At 42.5% G+C, this 18,986-nt stretch overlaps 8 protein-coding genes and 1 non-coding gene across 9 annotated transcripts; 2 read left to right on the top strand and 7 right to left on the bottom strand.

The window, feature by feature from the left end:
• Window positions 1-495: 495 nt before the first annotated feature.
• Window positions 496-3,102, bottom strand: ATC70_007350 (uncharacterized protein; the record flags this gene model as incomplete). Its single annotated transcript, XM_064826611.1, has 1 exon — window positions 496-3,102. One exon carries the CDS (start codon window positions 3,100-3,102, stop codon window positions 496-498), a length of 2,607 nt encoding a protein of 868 aa, XP_064675668.1.
• Window positions 3,103-3,527: 425 nt separating this feature from the next.
• On the bottom strand, window positions 3,528-4,484 carry ATC70_007351 (uncharacterized protein; the record flags this gene model as incomplete). The annotated part of the gene is made up of 1 exon (XM_064826612.1): window positions 3,528-4,484. The coding sequence occupies one exon, from the start codon at window positions 4,482-4,484 to the stop codon at window positions 3,528-3,530; it is 957 nt and encodes a 318-aa protein (XP_064675669.1).
• A 659-nt stretch (window positions 4,485-5,143) lies between these two features.
• Window positions 5,144-5,216, top strand: ATC70_007352. Its single transcript has one exon. It is a non-coding gene; the product is annotated as a tRNA-Phe (tRNA).
• Window positions 5,217-5,883: 667 nt separating this feature from the next.
• ATC70_007353 (uncharacterized protein) lies at window positions 5,884-6,168 on the bottom strand (the record flags this gene model as incomplete). The annotated part of the gene is made up of 1 exon (XM_064826613.1): window positions 5,884-6,168. One exon carries the CDS (start codon window positions 6,166-6,168, stop codon window positions 5,884-5,886), a length of 285 nt encoding a protein of 94 aa, XP_064675670.1.
• Window positions 6,169-7,261: 1,093 nt separating this feature from the next.
• On the bottom strand, window positions 7,262-8,455 carry ATC70_007354 (uncharacterized protein; the record flags this gene model as incomplete). Its single annotated transcript, XM_064826614.1, has 4 exons — window positions 7,262-7,290; window positions 7,348-7,502; window positions 7,561-8,386; window positions 8,449-8,455. 4 exons carry the CDS (start codon window positions 8,453-8,455, stop codon window positions 7,262-7,264), a joined length of 1,017 nt encoding a protein of 338 aa, XP_064675671.1.
• Window positions 8,456-9,396: 941 nt separating this feature from the next.
• Window positions 9,397-9,768, bottom strand: ATC70_007355 (Phosphate:H+ symporter; the record flags this gene model as incomplete). Its single annotated transcript, XM_064826615.1, has 1 exon — window positions 9,397-9,768. One exon carries the CDS (start codon window positions 9,766-9,768, stop codon window positions 9,397-9,399), a length of 372 nt encoding a protein of 123 aa, XP_064675672.1.
• Window positions 9,769-9,907: 139 nt separating this feature from the next.
• MDE1 (Methylthioribulose-1-phosphate dehydratase) lies at window positions 9,908-13,191 on the bottom strand (the record flags this gene model as incomplete). The annotated part of the gene is made up of 3 exons (XM_064826616.1): window positions 9,908-10,585; window positions 10,639-12,725; window positions 12,795-13,191. The coding sequence occupies 3 exons, from the start codon at window positions 13,189-13,191 to the stop codon at window positions 9,908-9,910; spliced, it is 3,162 nt and encodes a 1,053-aa protein (XP_064675673.1).
• A 1,723-nt stretch (window positions 13,192-14,914) lies between these two features.
• Window positions 14,915-17,046, bottom strand: ATC70_007357 (uncharacterized protein; the record flags this gene model as incomplete). The annotated part of the gene is made up of 4 exons (XM_064826617.1): window positions 14,915-14,996; window positions 15,063-16,873; window positions 16,932-16,949; window positions 17,011-17,046. 4 exons carry the CDS (start codon window positions 17,044-17,046, stop codon window positions 14,915-14,917), a joined length of 1,947 nt encoding a protein of 648 aa, XP_064675674.1.
• Window positions 17,047-17,584: 538 nt separating this feature from the next.
• On the top strand, window positions 17,585-18,799 carry ATC70_007358 (uncharacterized protein; the record flags this gene model as incomplete). The annotated part of the gene is made up of 3 exons (XM_064826618.1): window positions 17,585-17,771; window positions 17,840-17,875; window positions 17,988-18,799. 3 exons carry the CDS (start codon window positions 17,585-17,587, stop codon window positions 18,797-18,799), a joined length of 1,035 nt encoding a protein of 344 aa, XP_064675675.1.
• Window positions 18,800-18,986: the final 187 nt, after the last annotated feature.

Consider the following 18,986-nt stretch of genomic DNA (forward strand, 5'->3'; position numbering starts at 1 on the left):
TTTGTCAATACAATACATAGCTACATTCATTAATCATACTTGTATACCTCTTACAGCTTTGTTGTCCATGAAGGCATGCGCAAAATAATTATAAAAAAAAATAATAAAAGAAAAGGATCCGCATCACTGACCATCAAAGCATTTTGAGAAAAGCATAATTAACCCAGCAAGGTTAACGTCCAACGAAGAAAAAACGAGTTTGCTCGGATTCGAACTGGCGACCTTCAGTTTGTTAGTCAGGAATATTACCACTTTGACATAGCGACTCAAAGTAACCAGAAACTCGGGTCACGTGATTTTTTCTCCTGATTTGTTTCAAATTGAGCAAGTTTGGAGGCTTCTAACTTCGTAGATAATGATGCTACGAATTGGCGTTCGGTACGAAAAATAAACAAAAGAACTCAAAAAGTCTGACCATACCATTTAAAAGCGCATATCTGATAACTATCTTCACAGTGTAAAGCCAAATGTTCTGATATGGGAACATCGAGGTGCTCACGAGAACATCGATGTTCCCAAAAGAGCGCATCGATATTCTGTGAGAACATCAGTTGGGCCGTAGTGACAAGCACGAAGCAAAGTATGACGACCAGTGACAGCAGCAGCAGAGAGCTGGAGATCAACCTGATCTTGCCAATAGGCAGCAAAGGTAGTGCGCAAGCCAGCAGAGGAAGGAACAGGGTCAGGCAGCGACTGATACAGAGGGTTTTCACATATAAAACGATCCAACCTTGTATAGTGCAAATGGGCACGAAGCAGAACCAGCAGACAATCGTCAGGCAGAGTATCAGCACGCAGAGCAAAACGGGTAGCCAGGACATTGTAGCGATGTTTGATACTGGGGAGACAGGTAATGTGCTTGGCGACATTGACCCAAGTACTACCCACAAACATGCCAACAAGTCGGTTTTGCAGAGTATCCAGAGCAGTGAAATCACGAGCAGAGAGATGCGAGATGGCCAGACCGTATTCAAGCTTAGGACGAATAAATGTCCTGTACAAGCGAGGGGAGAGCAGCAAAGAGAAACCATTGCGGTTGACACCAACAGAGTTTAACAGAGCCATGGTCTTGACAGCACCAGCAGAACGCAGAGACAGAATACCAGGAGCATGCAGGCCTTTGTATCGGAATGGCATACCAAGGTATGTAAATTCGTCAACGACAGGCAGGGCTTCATTGTATAGTACAAGAGGAGAACCAGCAAGAGCAGCAGCAGTACCAAGCACAGCGCATTTGGAAGGCTTCCACCTATATCCAAGAGAGACAGAATGACCAGCAGCAAGATCCAACATACGCTGAACCTCAGACTTTGAACCAAAGACAGCCACATCATCAGCGAACAGGAGACTATTGATAGCAATAGGAGCATCAGCACCAGGCACAGGCAGCATAGTAGCACCAGTAGCACCAGAACGCAAAAGACTTGGTAAAGAGTTGATATACAACGAGTACAAGTGAGGACTGAGCACTGAGCCTTGCAGAACACCAGTGACAGGAGAGAAGGCAGTCGAGTTGTGATTAGCAATCAAGACAGAGACAGACACATCATCAAACATGTTGATCAACAGACCCAGAACAGCACGAGGAAGACTAGAACCAGCCAAAGCAGACCAGATAACACGACGATCGACTGTGTCATATGCTGACTTGATATCCAAGAAAGCGACAACAGGACGACGACGGTGCGCAACAAAGTAATCATGCATCAAGTCATGCAAGCAGAGGGCTTGATCCAGAGGACTACGTTGAGGGCGGAAACCACCTTGGGCAATGTCAAGGGCAGGAGAATGGGCATCCAGCTCAGGCATGAGAGAGAACTCAAACAGTTTGCGCACAACAGAAGTCAGAGAAATAGGCCTATAGTTGGCGGGGTCAGAAGCATCACCTTTCTTGAAAATGGGAAAGACTTGGGCTTGGCGCCAGAGAGCAGGAGTATACGACCATTGATAGCACAATTTGAAGAGCAACGACAAGACAGGAGCAATCTCAGAGACCAAGGACTTGAGCATCTCAGCTTTAATATGATCTGGACCAGGAGCTTTATGTGTTGGGAGCCGCTGAATGTGAGATACAAGAGTATCAATATCAAACAGTGACATGTCCACAGGCACACAGAAAGGCAGAACAGAGTCAAAGGTGGAAGGAGCAGCAGGACGAGTAGCAGTGGCAAGCAGAGAGCCATCATACACCGAGGCGAGATGAGAACCCATAGCAGAGACAGAAGCAGCAGGACCATCAGGGTGGCTGTACGTAGGAGAGGATTCTTTATTACGCTTGATGCGCTTAATAGCAGCAGTAGCTTTTGAGAAATCACACTCCAGGGCAGTACAAAATTGTTGCCAGGACCTTCGCTTTGCAGCTTGTACCAGGGAACGAAACTTGCGATGAGCAACTTTGTATAAGAACCATTTTTCAATTTTGGCAATACCAAAGGCATGCCTCCATTGACTATATGAGCGATCGCGTGCAGTAGCAGTATCCTGAATTTCTTGTGTCCAGTACTTCTTCCAATGGCCAGGACGACCGGATTTTACACCAATAGAACTATCCAGAGATTCATACAAACATTGATTCAAAGAATCGTTGAGTGCATCAATATCTGGACGAACACCAGGAGGAGCAGACACCAAACCAGAAAGAGTACCAACCAGAGGAGCAACAGAAGATCGAAAGGATTCACGGAGTAAGCCCAAAGGCTTCTCTTTCGTCAATTTCGAGAGCTTCCATTGACGCCGAGGAGCCAGAACAGAATCACCAGGAGCCACAGTGTCATCGAGAGGTGGCACATACCCGAAAGTAAGTGACATCAATCGATGGTCAGAACCAAGAGACAGATCAGACTCAACCACCAGTTGAGGATTCACCAAAGCAACATCACCAATATTTGTCAAAAACAAATCAATGACACTACTCAATTCTTGCTGCTGCCGAAAAGAAGAGTACGTCGTAACGCCAAAAGCCAAAGACGCATTGAGCACAGACAAGCAATGTTCATCAAACCAAGGTTTGAGAGCATTACCACGAGCATTGGAGATAGCATCACCAGTGAGAGAACCCAACCGAGCATTGAAATCGCCACAGAGGATAGTATCCCTAGTCATAGGTAGTGAACTAAGGGCCGAGAGCACCTTATCAGATGATAAGGGTGGAGGAAAGTAAACACAATGAACCGTAAGGGTGCCAACCTTTAGAGACAGAGTGTGCGGATTATAAGAAGGTAGTTGGGAGACAGTGAAGGGACAGGAAGGAGAGACAAAGGCAGTGACACCACCAGAACCACGATTGAAAGCACCAGGTACTTTTGAACCATAGAGATGGAATTGAGACCAGTTTGTTGGAAAAGAGCCAGATGTAAGCCAAGTTTCAGTAACCAGCAGAACCTGAGTATCCAGTACATGAGAGAGAACATCATGGACTGTTGATTGGCGAAGACCATTGGCATTCCAGAGTGAAAGAGAGACGAAAACCGGGGAGACAGGCACATTAACATTATTAGGCAGTATAGATGGGGCAGAGAAGGAACTCATTATTGATCCACATCAGACATATCACTATCAGATCCAGCCTTGTCCTGGGAATCAGAGTTCAGCTTGCGACGGAACAGGAAATCAGCCTTTTTGGGCTCCTTCTTAGCAAAGCATTCAACGGCCTGAGCAACGGCAACAGAGAGACTTTCATCGCAGATCCAACCTTTCTGTATAAAGTACTTACCGACACCACTAACATTAAGTGGGCGGAGGAAGGACAAAGTTTGCAGGCAGCGAGCTTCAGTAAATTGGTGAATCAGAGCATGACGATCATCATCAGAGAGGCTGGCGTACTTGGGATCAGCAATATTGCTGGGGTCCAATGGATCAAAAGCAGGAAACAGTTCACCCTTAGCCTTGGTCAATAGAGCAGTAAACTCCTCAACGTATTGAACGTGCAACAGAACACCAATAACATGGGAGGCAGGAAAGCAGATATCCAAGACACGACCCAGATCAACACTAGCATTAGCTAGATGCTTACGCACTTCAGAACGTTGGATCTTTCGGGATCTACCAATATATACATATTGATAGCCCTGGACACCTTTGGTAGCAGCAGTGGTAAAGGCACGACCAGCAGCAAGACGTTTTTTGTCTTTTTTCTTAGGATCAGGCTTGTGAGCAGCAGCAGTAGCGATTTGGGCGAAATTAGGAGCTTCCTTGAGAGGCTTTGGAGACACTGGGATAGAGGAACTTTCGCCCCCCTTGGGTCGACCCGAACCAGGAGAAGTGGTGTGACTAGTAACTGGACCTTGTTGTAATTTTTGAATAACCAGGTCCTTGTCTTGTAAAATTTTTTTCAGATCCTTGTTTTCTTGTTCCAAAGCAGCCAAACGTGTAAGGAGGTCCTCATGCTTGTTAACTTTCTCTGTTACCAAAGTAAGTTGTTGCTGGATTTGTTGCAGTATCGCTGGAAAGTGACTCATATCCAGGGCTTGTAGATTGGTGTCCATGGCGTTGAATATTTTTTGAAATTCCAACAATTCGAAAAAATATGAAACAGGTGTACGACAATTCTGAAATTATAACACAATAAACTGTTGATGGATGCAAGTATACTGGTACAATTTCGAGTGGATTGGAGTACTGGATGATGAGATATTACGTTTTTTGTGGTTTTTAGGATACTTTTTCCGAAGAGGGTGGCAAAAAGTGTCGAAAACGGGAAGAGATGCGGGTATAGCTCAGTTTAATATTGGTTTTTTATTTATTTACAAATGTAGTCAACTGCGGAATCGGTATGATCATATATTGCAAGACTAACAGTGATTCGGCGGGGAAAAGCATGTTTTAAATTAAAGGTTAGGGGAGCTGCTAAAAGGGAGGGGACCAATAAAGTAAACGGCATCAAAACCCACCAGAGAGGAGGAGAAACAGAGGGAGGAATAGCAATGGCCGCGCCGCAAGACGGGGGAGACGAGCAGGACTCAAGGTAGAAACCGGCCAGACGCACCGCAGCACACCTAAACGTGCAAGCACAAATACCGAGTAACATGCCAGGTTAGAAAGGCGGAAAATATGGATGCGAAGGTGGGATTCGAACCCACGACCTCTCGGCATACTCACTGCTTCCGCATGAAGCTCTAACCAAGTGAGCCATTCAAGCATCCATGCGGGTATAGCTCAGCTGGGAGAGCGTTAGACTGAAGATCTAAAGGTCAGGTGTTCGATCCACTTTAGCCGCATATATTTTTGTAAAATTCATCTTTTGTGGTGCGCTTAGACTTAATACTTCATGTTTGTTGTTACGCTAGTTAATTTGCTAGTATTGTTACAGACGAGTTAGTAAAAATATCTTCAATCAATCAAGCATATCTTGTCTTTGCATAACCTCATTCTTGCCATAAAATTTTATCTATACGGTCATCTAGCTCATTGTATTTGTTTTTTTCAATAAATTTATTTCATTGTAAGATCCCTTGAATCCGTTATACTTTCGTGATTTATTTCATTCTACTTGATTTACGTTTATCTCTCTTTGTGTATTTGTTTGTTCTTAACTAGTTGGACAACTATAAATCTGGTGCTCATTTGGTAGCTAGATTTGCATTGGCATATTTACTGCCTACTACTAATCTCTTTTACCTACTCATTTGCAACAGTATCGATGTTTGGTGCTAACAACAGTGCGTGCTTTCTATTTTTTTTTATCAGCAGTGTTGTGAAACAATAGGTTTACAGAAATCAAAGAAAGCTTTGTTTGTATTAAAGTGTATCTTTATTAGCTTTGAAATTTAAAGGTCTATAGAGTAATTACAGGCAAGGTTGAAGTGCCAACTTGAACACTTGCCAAAGAAAGAAAAGAAAAAAGTGTGCCATGGTCTTGACGGACCATGTTGATAGCAGTAAAAACTATACAGGACTCTCGTCTATGACGCATCGCCAAGGGTACTTCCAAGGTGTACTGTAAACAGCACCAAGAGAAATCAGAACATCCTCATCGATCGCCAACAAATGAGCTGGCAGCTTCAACGGCGGACCCATACGAGAAGTAGTGGTACCCTTTTCAGGATGCCAAAACCTTCGCAAAGCACCAAGAGAAAGACGAGCAACCGAAACAGCAGAACGAGACGAGTTGGAGGCAGCCCAATGAGTACAGTCTGGCCTCCAAGAGGCAGCACCATCAGAGCGGGACATAATAAAATAGTTTGCTTGAGATAAGACTATTTTACTATCCACGGCAGGCAGGAAAACTAGAGAGACAGGACCACGATCGCGGTTAACAGCAAGAAAATCAGGGCGCAAAACATGAGATAACCAAGCAAAATGAGGCGTGACAGCATCAACAATACCAAGATCAGGTTGCCAGAAAGAGATACCCGACACTAAAAAAATGAGATTCGAGAGATGATGGATCAAAGGAGGACAAACCGAAGGCACAGTACTAAGTACGGAACACAAGGGAAGATCAAGAAAACACCGAGCAGACCAACCAAAGGAAGGAACTAGTTTTGGCAATCTCAGCAGAAACTTTCCAAGATGTTTGAGAACAGTGACATAAGACACATGAGCTTTATAGAGACCAGGGCAAGAGAACCAAGGCAAGACGGGCTTATGACCAGTATAGATTTGAAAAGTATATACTAAGAGGAGAAAAAAATCATTGGAAGAGGGACGACACAACAAACGTTGCAAATAAACAAGATGAAAAACTAAGCTTTGGTCTGCTACACCAAACCAACACCACCAAACTTGCGAGGGAGACATAGAGTAGACTAGGCAACAGCAGGACGAAAAGACACCAGATATTCACGTACTACTCTTGTCAGAGCCTTCAACCACGACTCAGTAGCACCACCAATCAAAGAAAGCCCTTCGAGTCGTTACGAATCTTGTAGATGATGTTCTTTCAGAAATAAAATTTGGCAGAACCGTTATATTTAGTAGCATCATCACATCTAAAATCCTCCTCACAAGATAGCAAAGCATGTCAGTCTCACTAGATAACGCTTAATACTACATGTAATTTTACTCTCTGCTATGCGCAAGTTTTACATCACCTATTTATTGCAATGGTAATAGTATAGTTTTGAACGAGATGTGCACCACCAAAAAGCAGTTTTCAATTAAAACAATAAGCTGAAGAGCCCCATATTTTTAGATTGAGAAAGAAATATCAAATGAGAAAAATACAACTAATTATAAGCAAAGAGTGAAAAACAACTTTATTAACATCTTAGATTAGCAAAAGAGAAAGAAAGAAAGAAAGAAACTGAGAAAGAGGATATGTTTATCTGCGACTACGAACGCATTTTTCACCTAGAAAAGAAAAACCATGTTGGCAAATGTCTGTACGTATTGTCGTAAATCACTTACAGTGTACAGTGCGCTCATCAAATCTGCGCCAACGAGTAGAGTCTTCAGCACCACACTTTGAGCAGCAAAAACCTCGAGGATCTCTCTTGCGGACAACCTTAGTGGCACCATCTTCACCAGTGACAAGCATACGCTTTCTTTTAGCGGTCTTTTCACTAGATGAATATTCAAGTGAGCATAGATACATAAGATACATGAGTCATATTTACTTACTAGAGGCCACATGCGTTGCAAACAAGTTCGCCCTTTGACGATTTGCTGATACTGCGTCTCCAAGATGGCGAATCTGTGGCGTGGCAGTTGCTGCACTTCTTCTTGCCCTTGGTTCGACATGGTTTTTTGACATGCTGCTGAGGCTTCTTAGAATCATCTTCCTTGAGAAGGCGTTGGCTATAGGAGTGGTATTTATATGATGAAGTGTGCTCCGCTCTCTTGCTTTCAAAGTGCTGATTATCGTAATAGTCGCCGCTGCCGTTAATCATTGAAGCAGGATCAGTCAAAGTAAGATGATTGAAAGCAGACTGAGGGATAATCGCTCTTCTCTTGAGATGAGCAGGTGAGCCATTGGAACCAGGAGAAGCAGTAATATGTTCTGTACTCTCTCGACCAGCAGTCATTGTGTCATTCAAATAGAAGCCTTCTCTTGGAACATCCAGATATATATTGGAAGCAGAGTTGGCATAGGAACCAGACGAGACACTAGAGGTTGGAGATGTAGTGTTCGGAGCCATTTCACCGTTTTGCACATACAAATGATCTTCAGAGGACAAAGAAGAGCTATACACCATACTCTGTTGGCCTGGATAAGCTTGAGAGTACGCATGACCATCATAGTATTCATAGAGCATTGTAGGGAACTGTTGAGTAGAGGCATAATAGACAGTATTGGGATTCACACCAGAAGAATAGCCCAAAATAAGATTACCAGCTGGAGAGGTGGATGCAGACGAGTTGCCATCTTCTTCGTTGAATGCACGGCCATCTGTACCTGGTGCATCGTTGGTAGCAGGATTGCTTGGGAAAGAGGGACCAAAATAATCTATACAAGCTACAGTTAATGATATGGCCATGGTATGCTTAGATGCACTTTTGTCTATCTACCTGTCATTGCCTTTTGCGTATGGGCAGTTTGTGATGTAGATGAGAAAAAGAAGAATGGAAAAGCTCTCCAAAAGTCGAGCCTTTTTATTGCTTTCGCTATCAAATGACAATAGATCAAAGAGCTAAATTTTCGGTTCAAGCCAGTTTTCCCATACTTTGCATTAAAAGGATTCAATTTATCAGAAAGAACCTGGGCAAGGACGAGTGAAACAACTGGAATTACAGAGTAACCAAGTAAATGCTATCATCATGTCAAAACAAAAGTAGCCAAAAAAAGGAGTCAAGAACCCACTTGATCCGAGTATGTTGAGCTGCTCATGCCTTCTTCTCTCCTTTTTAATCAAACACCCCAATGCTGTCAATCTATGAATACACGATAAGAGAAACTCACATGTAAAGGCATATGGGCTAGTGGCAAATGGTAGTTTAAAGGAGACAAAGCTATAATTGAATGCAGATCCAGAACAATGGATTTGACATATAAATGTATATATCATTCTTCTTGTTCTAGCACCCATAGTTGAAACCTTGTCCAGAAAGAGTATAGAAAAATGCAAACCAAGATTATCGCTGTCCATTTTATCACGATTCTCTTGCTGCTTTACTTGTTGCATTACTCTATCCATACGCAATGAATATGAGAATCCCATATGCGATAAAGTCAGAGGACATGTTTCGATTTATACAAACAGTGCTTTGATGATAGAAATAGAACAATGCTCGTTGCCAGACACATTTATATTGATGTAAAAGCTACGAATTTTGGATGTAAAATCAAGAAGACGTTTATTTATACAAAAGCTGATTGGAATCAAAATAGAATATGTGATGCTTTGATAGAAAGTAGAGGCAGCTAAGCAATATCGTTGTAGCTGCGCGTTGGTAACATTGGAGAAATATGTACAGATCAAATTGGTAGTGGTGGTGGTGGATTAAAAAATCAAAAGCTTATTTGCCGATTCTTGCTAAACCACGCAAACTCTCTTGCACAATCAACCCAGGCCTGGTTGGAAAAACATATTTTTCTTTCAATATCGTAACAACATCATAACAAACACCGTCTTGCTCCTCCATTATATCGAGGTCAGTTCTTCTTTTGTGGATGACAGCAAATGGCTTTGGTAGCTTTACTTTTTTACCAACAAGCCTGTGGTGTCCAATGACGAGAACAGCAGCATCATCCTGTAGTGTAAGATCACCTATTTCTAGATTATCCCATTGTACTTCATCTCCTACATCAAAGCTCCCTTGAAAATCGAGATAGACGAGATCTTCTTTCTTGTTGGAATGTCTATGCGAATGAACTACAACATGCACCATTTGTGTGTGTGTGATAGTAGAAAGAAAAAACTTTGCAGTCTCCTCATTAAACCGATTGGATGTCAACTAGGAACGCGTGCCATTAACTTTTGAGACGCGGCTGATGGAGAAGGACCTTTATTTTACAAATACAATGCTTTTATTTCTGATCAGATGCTGCGTCAATGGCAGGCGGCTCCTTGTCTTCTGCTTCATTGACTTGTATAGCATCCACGGCTTCCATGACAGAATTAGAAGGCGGCTCCACATGATGCAGCGATTTCAAGCGTCGAGTAAAATAAGCAGCATCTCTGGCAAGACGATTCTTCCCTCTCTCTGTCTTGATGTCGGCTTGCTTGATCTGTTCCAACAATTGCGTGGTAAAAGACCCAAACACTTGAGACATGACACACTTGAGATCTGTCACGGGAAGGTACTTTGCGAGCACTTTGTGTAGTCGCACTGTTTCTGTCACCAGCGTCTCCATGTAGATGTTGGCGTTTTTGCCGGTCTGAAGCTCTTCTTCGTCCCATTGTATAGCTTGCATTGCCTTGGCATGTGCTGCAAATCGTTCATTCATAATGGCGACTAATTTAGCATGTATTTCACCTTGGTGATTCTTATAATCACTGACAATGCGGTCGAATTCTGTCAAGTGGCTGGTTTGTTTAGCTGTCAGATGGCCGCTGATACATTCTTTCAGCTTTGGAATAAGTGCAATCATGATAGCAAGAGATTGTGAGGCCAAAGCGAGATGCTTTGCAGTGATGTTCTTTAGCCCTGCTGAACGCATTGCACCTGCACCCAGAATCACTTGACACACCCTCGAATTGAATAGCTTGATACAGTGTCAGTAACCTGTCTCACTAACCTCCCAGCGCTTTCACTCACCTTGAGCAATTCAACCAGCTTCTGCATAATCTCCAATGTCATGTTCTCCAAATTGAATACACATTTCAGATAGTCCTCAAACATTTTGAGAATCAACAAACTGCAGCCAACAATGTAGTAGCTATGGCCATCAATGAACAAATGTTTTGTAGACTTGGTACCACTACTATCCACAGCAGCAGCAGCAGCAGCAGCAGGAGACGACTCTGGTTGAACACTGCCATGAACAAGACTATCAATCTTTCCCTCACAGATGCGATCCACAATAAGCTGAAAGTCCGAGGGCACCTCGCTTGCTGCCCACTGCTCGTTTTCAATAAGTTGCGCTTCTTGCTTGACTCTTTCCATATGGAAATGCTCCACAAATGCCTTTTGCTGAGACAAAACTGTACCTCGAAGACCAAAGCAAGTTCTACCGCAATACATTTCGCATTGTGAGATGAATGCACGCATCATGTTTGAAAGGCGATAAAAGTCAGTTGGATTGAGCAGCGTGTTTTGGTCGTTGCGAAAGCCAATCAGTTTCCCACATCGCACATGAGCTAAATCAGCAGCAGAAAAGACAATGTCGGCAGATTCCTTGCTGATCTGTATCAAGAAGTCTGTGTTGGGGTATTGCATTTCGACAATTTGCAACAGCAGTTGGTGATAGATAGATGCGCGTTGAATGGCTTCTATCAGCGTCGAGAAGATGTCGAGTAGCATTTGGAAAAACGAAGAAAAGGGCATGGATTTTAGCTGCTTTGCCATGTTTCCCATTTGCTGTTCATCTGACGGCGAGGATGCTGGTGGTGTCGAAACAGGTGTGGTGGTAGGTGGGTATCGCTTCCGAATGATGTCTTTGATTTCAACCATCAGCCTTTCACGGTAACCTTGCAATGTTTTTGTAAGCATGTTGGTGCGCAATAGCCCGAGTGTGCTGGGCGTCATTCTTTCCTTGAGATCCGTCTCCTTCTGCGTCTCATCCAAACAGCCGTTGTTTGTGTCGGTGCTGGCTAAATTCATTAGTGATTGCTTTGCTACTTCAGGATCCAAACTCTCAATTTTATACGACAGATCAGATAACAGTATGCTTAGGAAATCATGCTGCATCATGACACCAACTGCCTTTTCCATTTCATCCAACTGACTGGAGAAATTTGACAGCGCTTTTACCGATGTCAAGTCCACAGGCTCTCGGTCATCGCCGCTACTGCTGTTTTTGCCGCTCAACACATCCCTCGTCTCGTCAATCAAATCCAACGCAGCAAAATAATCGCCCTGTCCAAGCAAAATTTGTATCATCGGTTGAGCGGATCGAATGTTCTTGACCAGCGTGGTGACTCGATGGAGTTTCTCTAGGTTTCGTTTTCTCACTTGAAGCCGAATAATCTCCAATCCATCCTTGCATTCTGTGTCTTGAATCTGCTTCATCTTTTGACGTATGGTGTGGATCTGTGAAACACAGTCTAAGGTCTGTTGGTGCAGCGCTTGTAGATTGCTGAGTGCCTCAAAGAAGGAGGATGATCTATTCTCGATTTCTCCCAGCAAATGCACCTCAACCGTATCCAGGTAATATGACAGCTTCTCTTGCAAAATCGAGTTGGTGGAAATCGATGAATTCGGTCCGCTGTTGCCAATGATGTCTGCTCCTTCACATACTGTATCAAACACATGTGGATTCTCTAGCAGAAAGTCAGGCTCAAAAAAGATGGGTGGCACATTTTCAATCATAGGTAGCTCTCGAGGTGGTGTCTTTGCATCGTCGTCTAACAAACTCTCGCTGGATAATACATGCTGTGGTAAGCTGTATGGATTGCGTCCTGTTCGTTTTGCTGGATGTCTACCAAATGGCGAAAAGGCCTCTTCATCCTCACCTGGGACTCCAGATGCTGTGTTGGGTGTAGGCGGATACGAACTAGCATCCTCAGTTTCCTTGTTGGCGAGCTTGTATTGCTGATATCTTTCAAATGCTGGACCAATATGATTCAAATAAGATTCAAAATCGCTCGTTTTAATTTTGGGAATAGCGGCATGAGAGACCGGTGGAATATCAGCTTTGTTGGGCTTGCTTAGATCCTTGGATTTGGCAGGATCATTCAATACACCTATCAAGTTAGTTTTTTCATGTCAGCTTGAGCGTTCTTTGCGCAAATGTTGGGTGTAATATAGATTACCAGAGATGGCATTAAATCCAATATCTCGGGTTGTCCAAGGTAACGCAGTTTCGCTCATGGTACTGAAATTTGAGTAATTCGAATGATGGCGGGCATGATGACCGGGCATGAATCTGCTCAATGGTCTTCCGAATGAGGTAGCAGATCGAATGGAAGGTGGCCTGCTATTAGGATTGACGTTGCTATTGTAATCTTCACGAGCAAACGGCCTTTCACGAGCGAGTGGTTTATGTGCAGTGTTGTTCACGGTATTGATGGAAGGGGAGGGTGGTATAGTGCCTGTATGATTGGCAGATTCGTTACTGTTTAGAGATGAAAGAGCAGGCGTGCTTGTTGAATTGCCTTGTTGTGAGGATGCCAAGTAGGCGAGTTTCACACCTGAGGCTGTACGAGTCATACGAGTATTATCTATGGATGCCCTTGTTGGCGCTGTATTATTGGGCATACTTCATGTAGATTACAGATGGTTGTAAAAAAGTAGATAATAGTATTAAACGGCAAAATGCGTTTGAATAATGTTCTTTCTATATAAATAAGCTAGAAAAGAAAAAGAAGGCATTTGTAAAGTTGGCTGAATGCTATGAAATGGAATTCCCGTCGGATTATCAATCAGTTTCACAAGGCACAATCGTATATCATACAATATACTCTATGAAAAAAGTGCCGTTGCGGCCAACCGGAAGCATATAAAACTCATCTACAAGTATGCCTATGAGGTCCTGAGTAAGAAGAACGGCAAGCCTGAAATCATATCAACGAGGGTGCTCGCATTCGACTCAACCCTCAAATGAGATTAGAGCTAATTGCTGTTGAAGACAGGCCACTCAGAATCTGCCAACTTTCAACCAGATTGCAGCCATCGTTCCCAGTGAATGTTCTGATACAAGTTTTAAAGACATCCTCTTAAAGTACCGAAGTAGCTTTTCAGCAAGAGGCAAGAGTTTCTTTTAAATGAATCAATGAAGCCTATACTGCCTACACGCCATGCTGGAATGGTGCTAATCATGATTAGGAAGTTGTGGTTATATATATTTTGGTGATGAGCCAAGCTGACTGGCGTTGTCAGATATAAAAGTACCCAACAAAAGCATGCGGAGGGATTCAAACTGGGCGACGGTTTCTTTGAATTCATGATCCCCATTGAATCAGTATCCCAATTATCATTGTTACCATCATCAGAAAGGTATTTGAATCAGCCAAGAGGGCAAAAACTGATTCAAACTCAGAACTACTTCATTGCTCAAGATTGGTCAAAGTTTGTAGCTTTTCGAATTCTTTAATCTGTTTTGCTAGATTCGACTATATAAGCTGTAATGATCAACCTGTACTTTCTACTATATTCTTGAAGAGCTTTTCAAAGCTCTTCCAATGATGCCAAGCCAAGTATATGTTTTGACTGAAATTCATTGAGCAATTTTAGAAAATATGTAATGAGGTTTTTGGCCAAAATGTTGAAATTTTACATATGAAGACCTCATAAATGTGGTTTCAGAGGTTGCTTTGGATCGAGCGAAACATTTTGATTTAATACACATCGTAGTAAAAGCCTTCATTTTCAAGGTGAAAAATGCGATCGTTTGATTTTCGATGAAAACCATGAGATACCCCCTCATGCTTTTTGGTCGATTTTTGGCCATGTTTTTTTTTTGACCCAAAAAGTTGAGCAAAGGTGTCAGGAAGTTACTATTACTCAAGTGCAATTGTTTGGCGTCATTCCGGTGGCTCAGAAAGGCCTACATATTAAGATATGAAGACTTGAAAGTTGTCAATTTTGGTTGTGTTTCATACATTTGCTTGTCCAAATATACAGTATAAATGAATGGAGGTGAATGATCATCATACATCATACCGCAAAAATTTGGTGCTTGGCTTCAATCTTAAAAAAAAAGACTAATAACGAAAGCAGCTGAAAATTGCATATATCATGCTATAAGGATCGCGGTCTTTGGCTCTATATGATAACATTCACACAAGGCCACGACAGCCAAGCCAGTAGCTTCTCATCATACTACAGATGCATTGATAAAAAGGGAAAAAAATTCGTCAAATTTATTAGCAAAATTCAAGTCATTGTTCGTATAGAATCAATAACCGCATCGTTATATATATATATAGTCAAACTACATTTCATTTGTGAATGTGGTAGTTGATGTTGCAGTTTTGTTGATATCATCTATCGTGATGGGAGCAGTGACAACGCACCTATTACAACCAACAAAAGTTCCATTAGCAAGGCGTATAGGGACAATTCTAATCAAGCCAACTTACATCCAAATACGAGTCTTGTAAATTTTGAACAATTCACGCACAAGCTCTCTGAAATCGATACGATTTTCAGCTTCGAAATAAAAGGTCAACTTGCGACGATCCCACTGATATTCAGCATCCACCACCTCCATGGGTAGCTTGCGTTGTTTGGTCTTTTGCTGGCATACCACCAGAGCTTTGTGTTCATCTTGACCTTTGACCAACAACAGGTTGACTTCATCAGGTGCAGCTAATCTGAATATTCTTTTGATGTGAAGCTCTCGTTGCGCTTTGGTAGGCGTCTCTTCTTCCTTGGCTTCCTTCTCCTTTTCCTTCTCCTTGTCGTTGCTTTCCAATTGCTGTAATTGAGCTTGCTTCTTTTGTTCCAAAACAGTAACTTGATCAATGGTCAACGTGTTGCAAGCAACCTTACCGAGATCTTTACCACGATCAGCTTCCACAATGACAAGGTCTCCCAATTGAGGATGGAATTGGTTGGAATCAATGACATAAAAGAAATCAGTTCTACCGCCCTTGAATTCTACCATGTACAGTGGCACATTGGGATCCAAGCGATGAATAGGAATGCCCTTCCCAAGGTCTTGAAATCCTCGAGGATCCGTGTCAAAATAGTCATCAGCTGCTTGCTGCTGTTGGTGCTGATTCTGTGGTTGTCGTTGCTGTTGCTGATATTGGTGTTGCTGTTGTTGTTGTGATGGATGATGAGATTGCTGTTGTGATTGTTGCTGGGCAGTAACAGCCGATGGATGATAGGGAAGAGGGCCATTATTGAACAATGGCTGTTGTTGCAAATGTTGAGCATAGAGATCAGATCTGTATTGGGGTTGCTGGTTTTGAGGAGGTGGCTGGAAGGCACTCAAATTTGGCAAATCTGTTCTCAAATGTGTATTCTCCAGCTGATCTGCTAATTGCTGAATGTTGCTAGGTGGATGCGAGTTCAAGGTCAATGACTGGCGTCTCATGAGGTTATCAGGAAACGAGTACTCTTGCTGCTGAGATAGACGACGTTGCAATATATCCAATCTTTCCTTGTCTCCCATCGACATGTGTGGTGCTGTTGCTGAGTCGTTTGTGTTGAAGAATCGCGAGGATGAGCGCCTACGTTGATTTATCAACAAATCATCCTGCTGTTCAGAACCTCGTCTGATATGGCCATTGTTCATTAAACGTGAATGCTGATTCTGAGATAGCAAACCAAAAGCAGCCCCTGAAGACTTGGATCTCGATCGAATATGGTCAAACTCATCGTAGTAGGCGTCTTCTTCTTCCTCCATAGGAGCTAAGCTTGATTTGAATGCAGATTGATATTGACTTTGCTGTTGTTGCTGTGGCACAGGATGTTCATCATAATCATCATAGCCGAAAAATGTGGGGTCCTGTCCCATGGAGAATGAAAGGCTACGTTGTTGGCGGTATATAGGTTCAAGTGAAACACCAGGTAACATGGGGACCGAGAGAATGTCATAGTTTGTGTTGAACGCTGCTTGAGCATCGTCGGGAGCAGGTTGCGTAGGAGGCACTGTGATGGGTTTGCCATCCTCATCAAAAATAGATGGACCTTCCCACTGGAAACCACCAAACGAACCCCAGTTGTTGTTAGCAGCGTTACCTTCAGACACAATGGAGGATCTTCTAATAATATCAACATGGTCATTCACAGGAGATTCGTTAGGACTCGACTTTTTGTTGATATCGGAAAAGAGCGTTGTTGTGCTGCCTCTTCTAGAAGGACTACCAACGGCTTTCCACGCATTATCGGGATTTGGGCTGTTGATGATGGGGACGCCAATATAGTTGCTGTCATCCTCAGTCTACAATTGGACGTTTGTTAGAGAGATACATTTACTGCTACATGCTGATAAGGCTTACTCTCGGTTTGCTGCTGTTCTATATGGTGAACCAGATTAACAAGCCGAACAATACAGCTCCATCAAGATCAATCGCTTACCTTTTGTTGTTGTTGTTGTTGTTGTTGTTGCGACATGTTGTGCGTGTGTGTGTGTGTTTATTCTATCAAAACTATCAAATAGCATGTTACTATGGCAAACACATTGAACATCTGCATGTATTTACCTTTTATGTATCTCTTGCACCCAACTCGGTTTTTCTTTACGTCTAAATATATGTAATCTATAAATGAGGAAAGCGGTACTTTCTCAAACTAAATGTCATGAGCCACCTCTGTCCTCGCATGCCTCAAGCAGATGACTACATACCTGTCTTTTTTTTTTTTTTTTCTTAAAGATGCAATAATATTCAAATGAAAGGAAAAAGGTCAAAGAATAGGTAGAGTGGGTGAGACCAAGTAGAAAGGTAGGAGGGATTTTTCACTTGAAAAAAATGTCTCGCTGGTGTTCAATCTAATATATTCCATCTGGTATCAATGACGTCCAAACGAGCACACTGTGATGCGTTGGCAGGCAAGAAGCGCCAGTTCATTCTAGCTCTTCACACACCTTAATATCATCTCCACTAAATGTTGCAGCAATTTTAAGAGTTTTGCTCTCTCTGATTAATCCATCATGGTTTCTCCATCTTTGGGTTTGAGATACATTTCCAACAAAGTTTGGAATGCTACTATAAAAATCCCAGAATTAAAGACAACGTTGCCAGCCACTTCATCTTCGTTTGATGTTGATCAAGTTGTCGCCATGGTGACAGACATGTTTCAACAGCATAAAGGCAGCTTATTGATTGTCACGGGTGCAGGTAGGCAGGCCTTTCATGCTCTGGTAAATCATGACCATCCATTCTAAATATTGATATTTCCATCAAAGGTGTCTCTACTGATTCGGGCATACCAGACTATCGAGGTGACCAGGTATGGACAGGGCATACACAACCACACATCAACAAATGATCCCATGTTGACACATTCTCTGCCGTTTTTTTTTTTTTTTTTTTTTTTTTTTTTTTTTTTGATAGGGAACGTAAGACGAATTTATCTTGGAGATCAATTCTTGACAGAAACAAACTCACATATTTTAATTAGCTATGTTCGTAATCCCAACCATCGACCCATTCTATACCACGAACTTGCTGCTTCTCACAACTACCGTCAAAGATACTGGTCTCGTAGCTATCTAGGCTGGCCCAAAATGTCAGAATCGCTTCCTAATCCAACACATGACATACTCAAGAAATTGGTGGATCATGGCTATATACAAAACATCATTACGCAAAATGTCGATAATTTGCATACTAAAGCAGGCACGCCTGATCGACATTTACTCGAGCTACACGGCACATTGTACAAAGTAGAATGCATGGATTGTGGAGACACGTCCGCCGATAGAAACTTGTACCAACATAGAATCCACGCCAGAAATCCTAGCTGGAAAGCCATGATTGGCAAGGGTAAAATCAATCCTGACGGTGATGTCGAGCTCCCAAAAGGCGCTTCTTACGATGAGTTTGATATTCCACCTTGCTTGCACTGTGGCAGTCAGAAAATGAAGCCCAAAGTCGTCTTCTTTGGAGAGAACATCAAGCCTCAAGTGACAGATCAAGCCGAGAAATTTATTCGTGATAGCTCAGCGGTGCTAGTAATTGGTTCGTCGCTTGCGACTTACTCCTCGTATCGCCTGTTGCGTCTGGCACACCAATTGCACAAGCCCATTGGTATTGTTACCAAAGGACCCACCAGAGCAGACAGCTTGATGCAATGGAAAGGCGAAGTTGGCTGTTCGCCTGTATTGACCATGGTGTTTAAGAATCTGATTGGATTCAACAGCTAAAATTATTCTGACATACGCACACACCAAGGCAATGGAAAAAATAAATTCTGGTTGCCTTGCAATTTTTCCCTTTCTCTCTTTTCTTCTCTCATTAAAATTTCAACATCCCACATCATATTGTTGCATTTTTCAGCGTATAATTACCTAATTGAAAAATACACAAAACATACACACATATAACCATCGT

This window comes from Mucor velutinosus (genome assembly GCF_035048745.1).
Source record: "Mucor velutinosus strain NIH1002 chromosome Unknown tig00001553, whole genome shotgun sequence".
Lineage (NCBI taxonomy): Eukaryota > Fungi > Mucoromycota > Mucoromycetes > Mucorales > Mucoraceae > Mucor > Mucor velutinosus.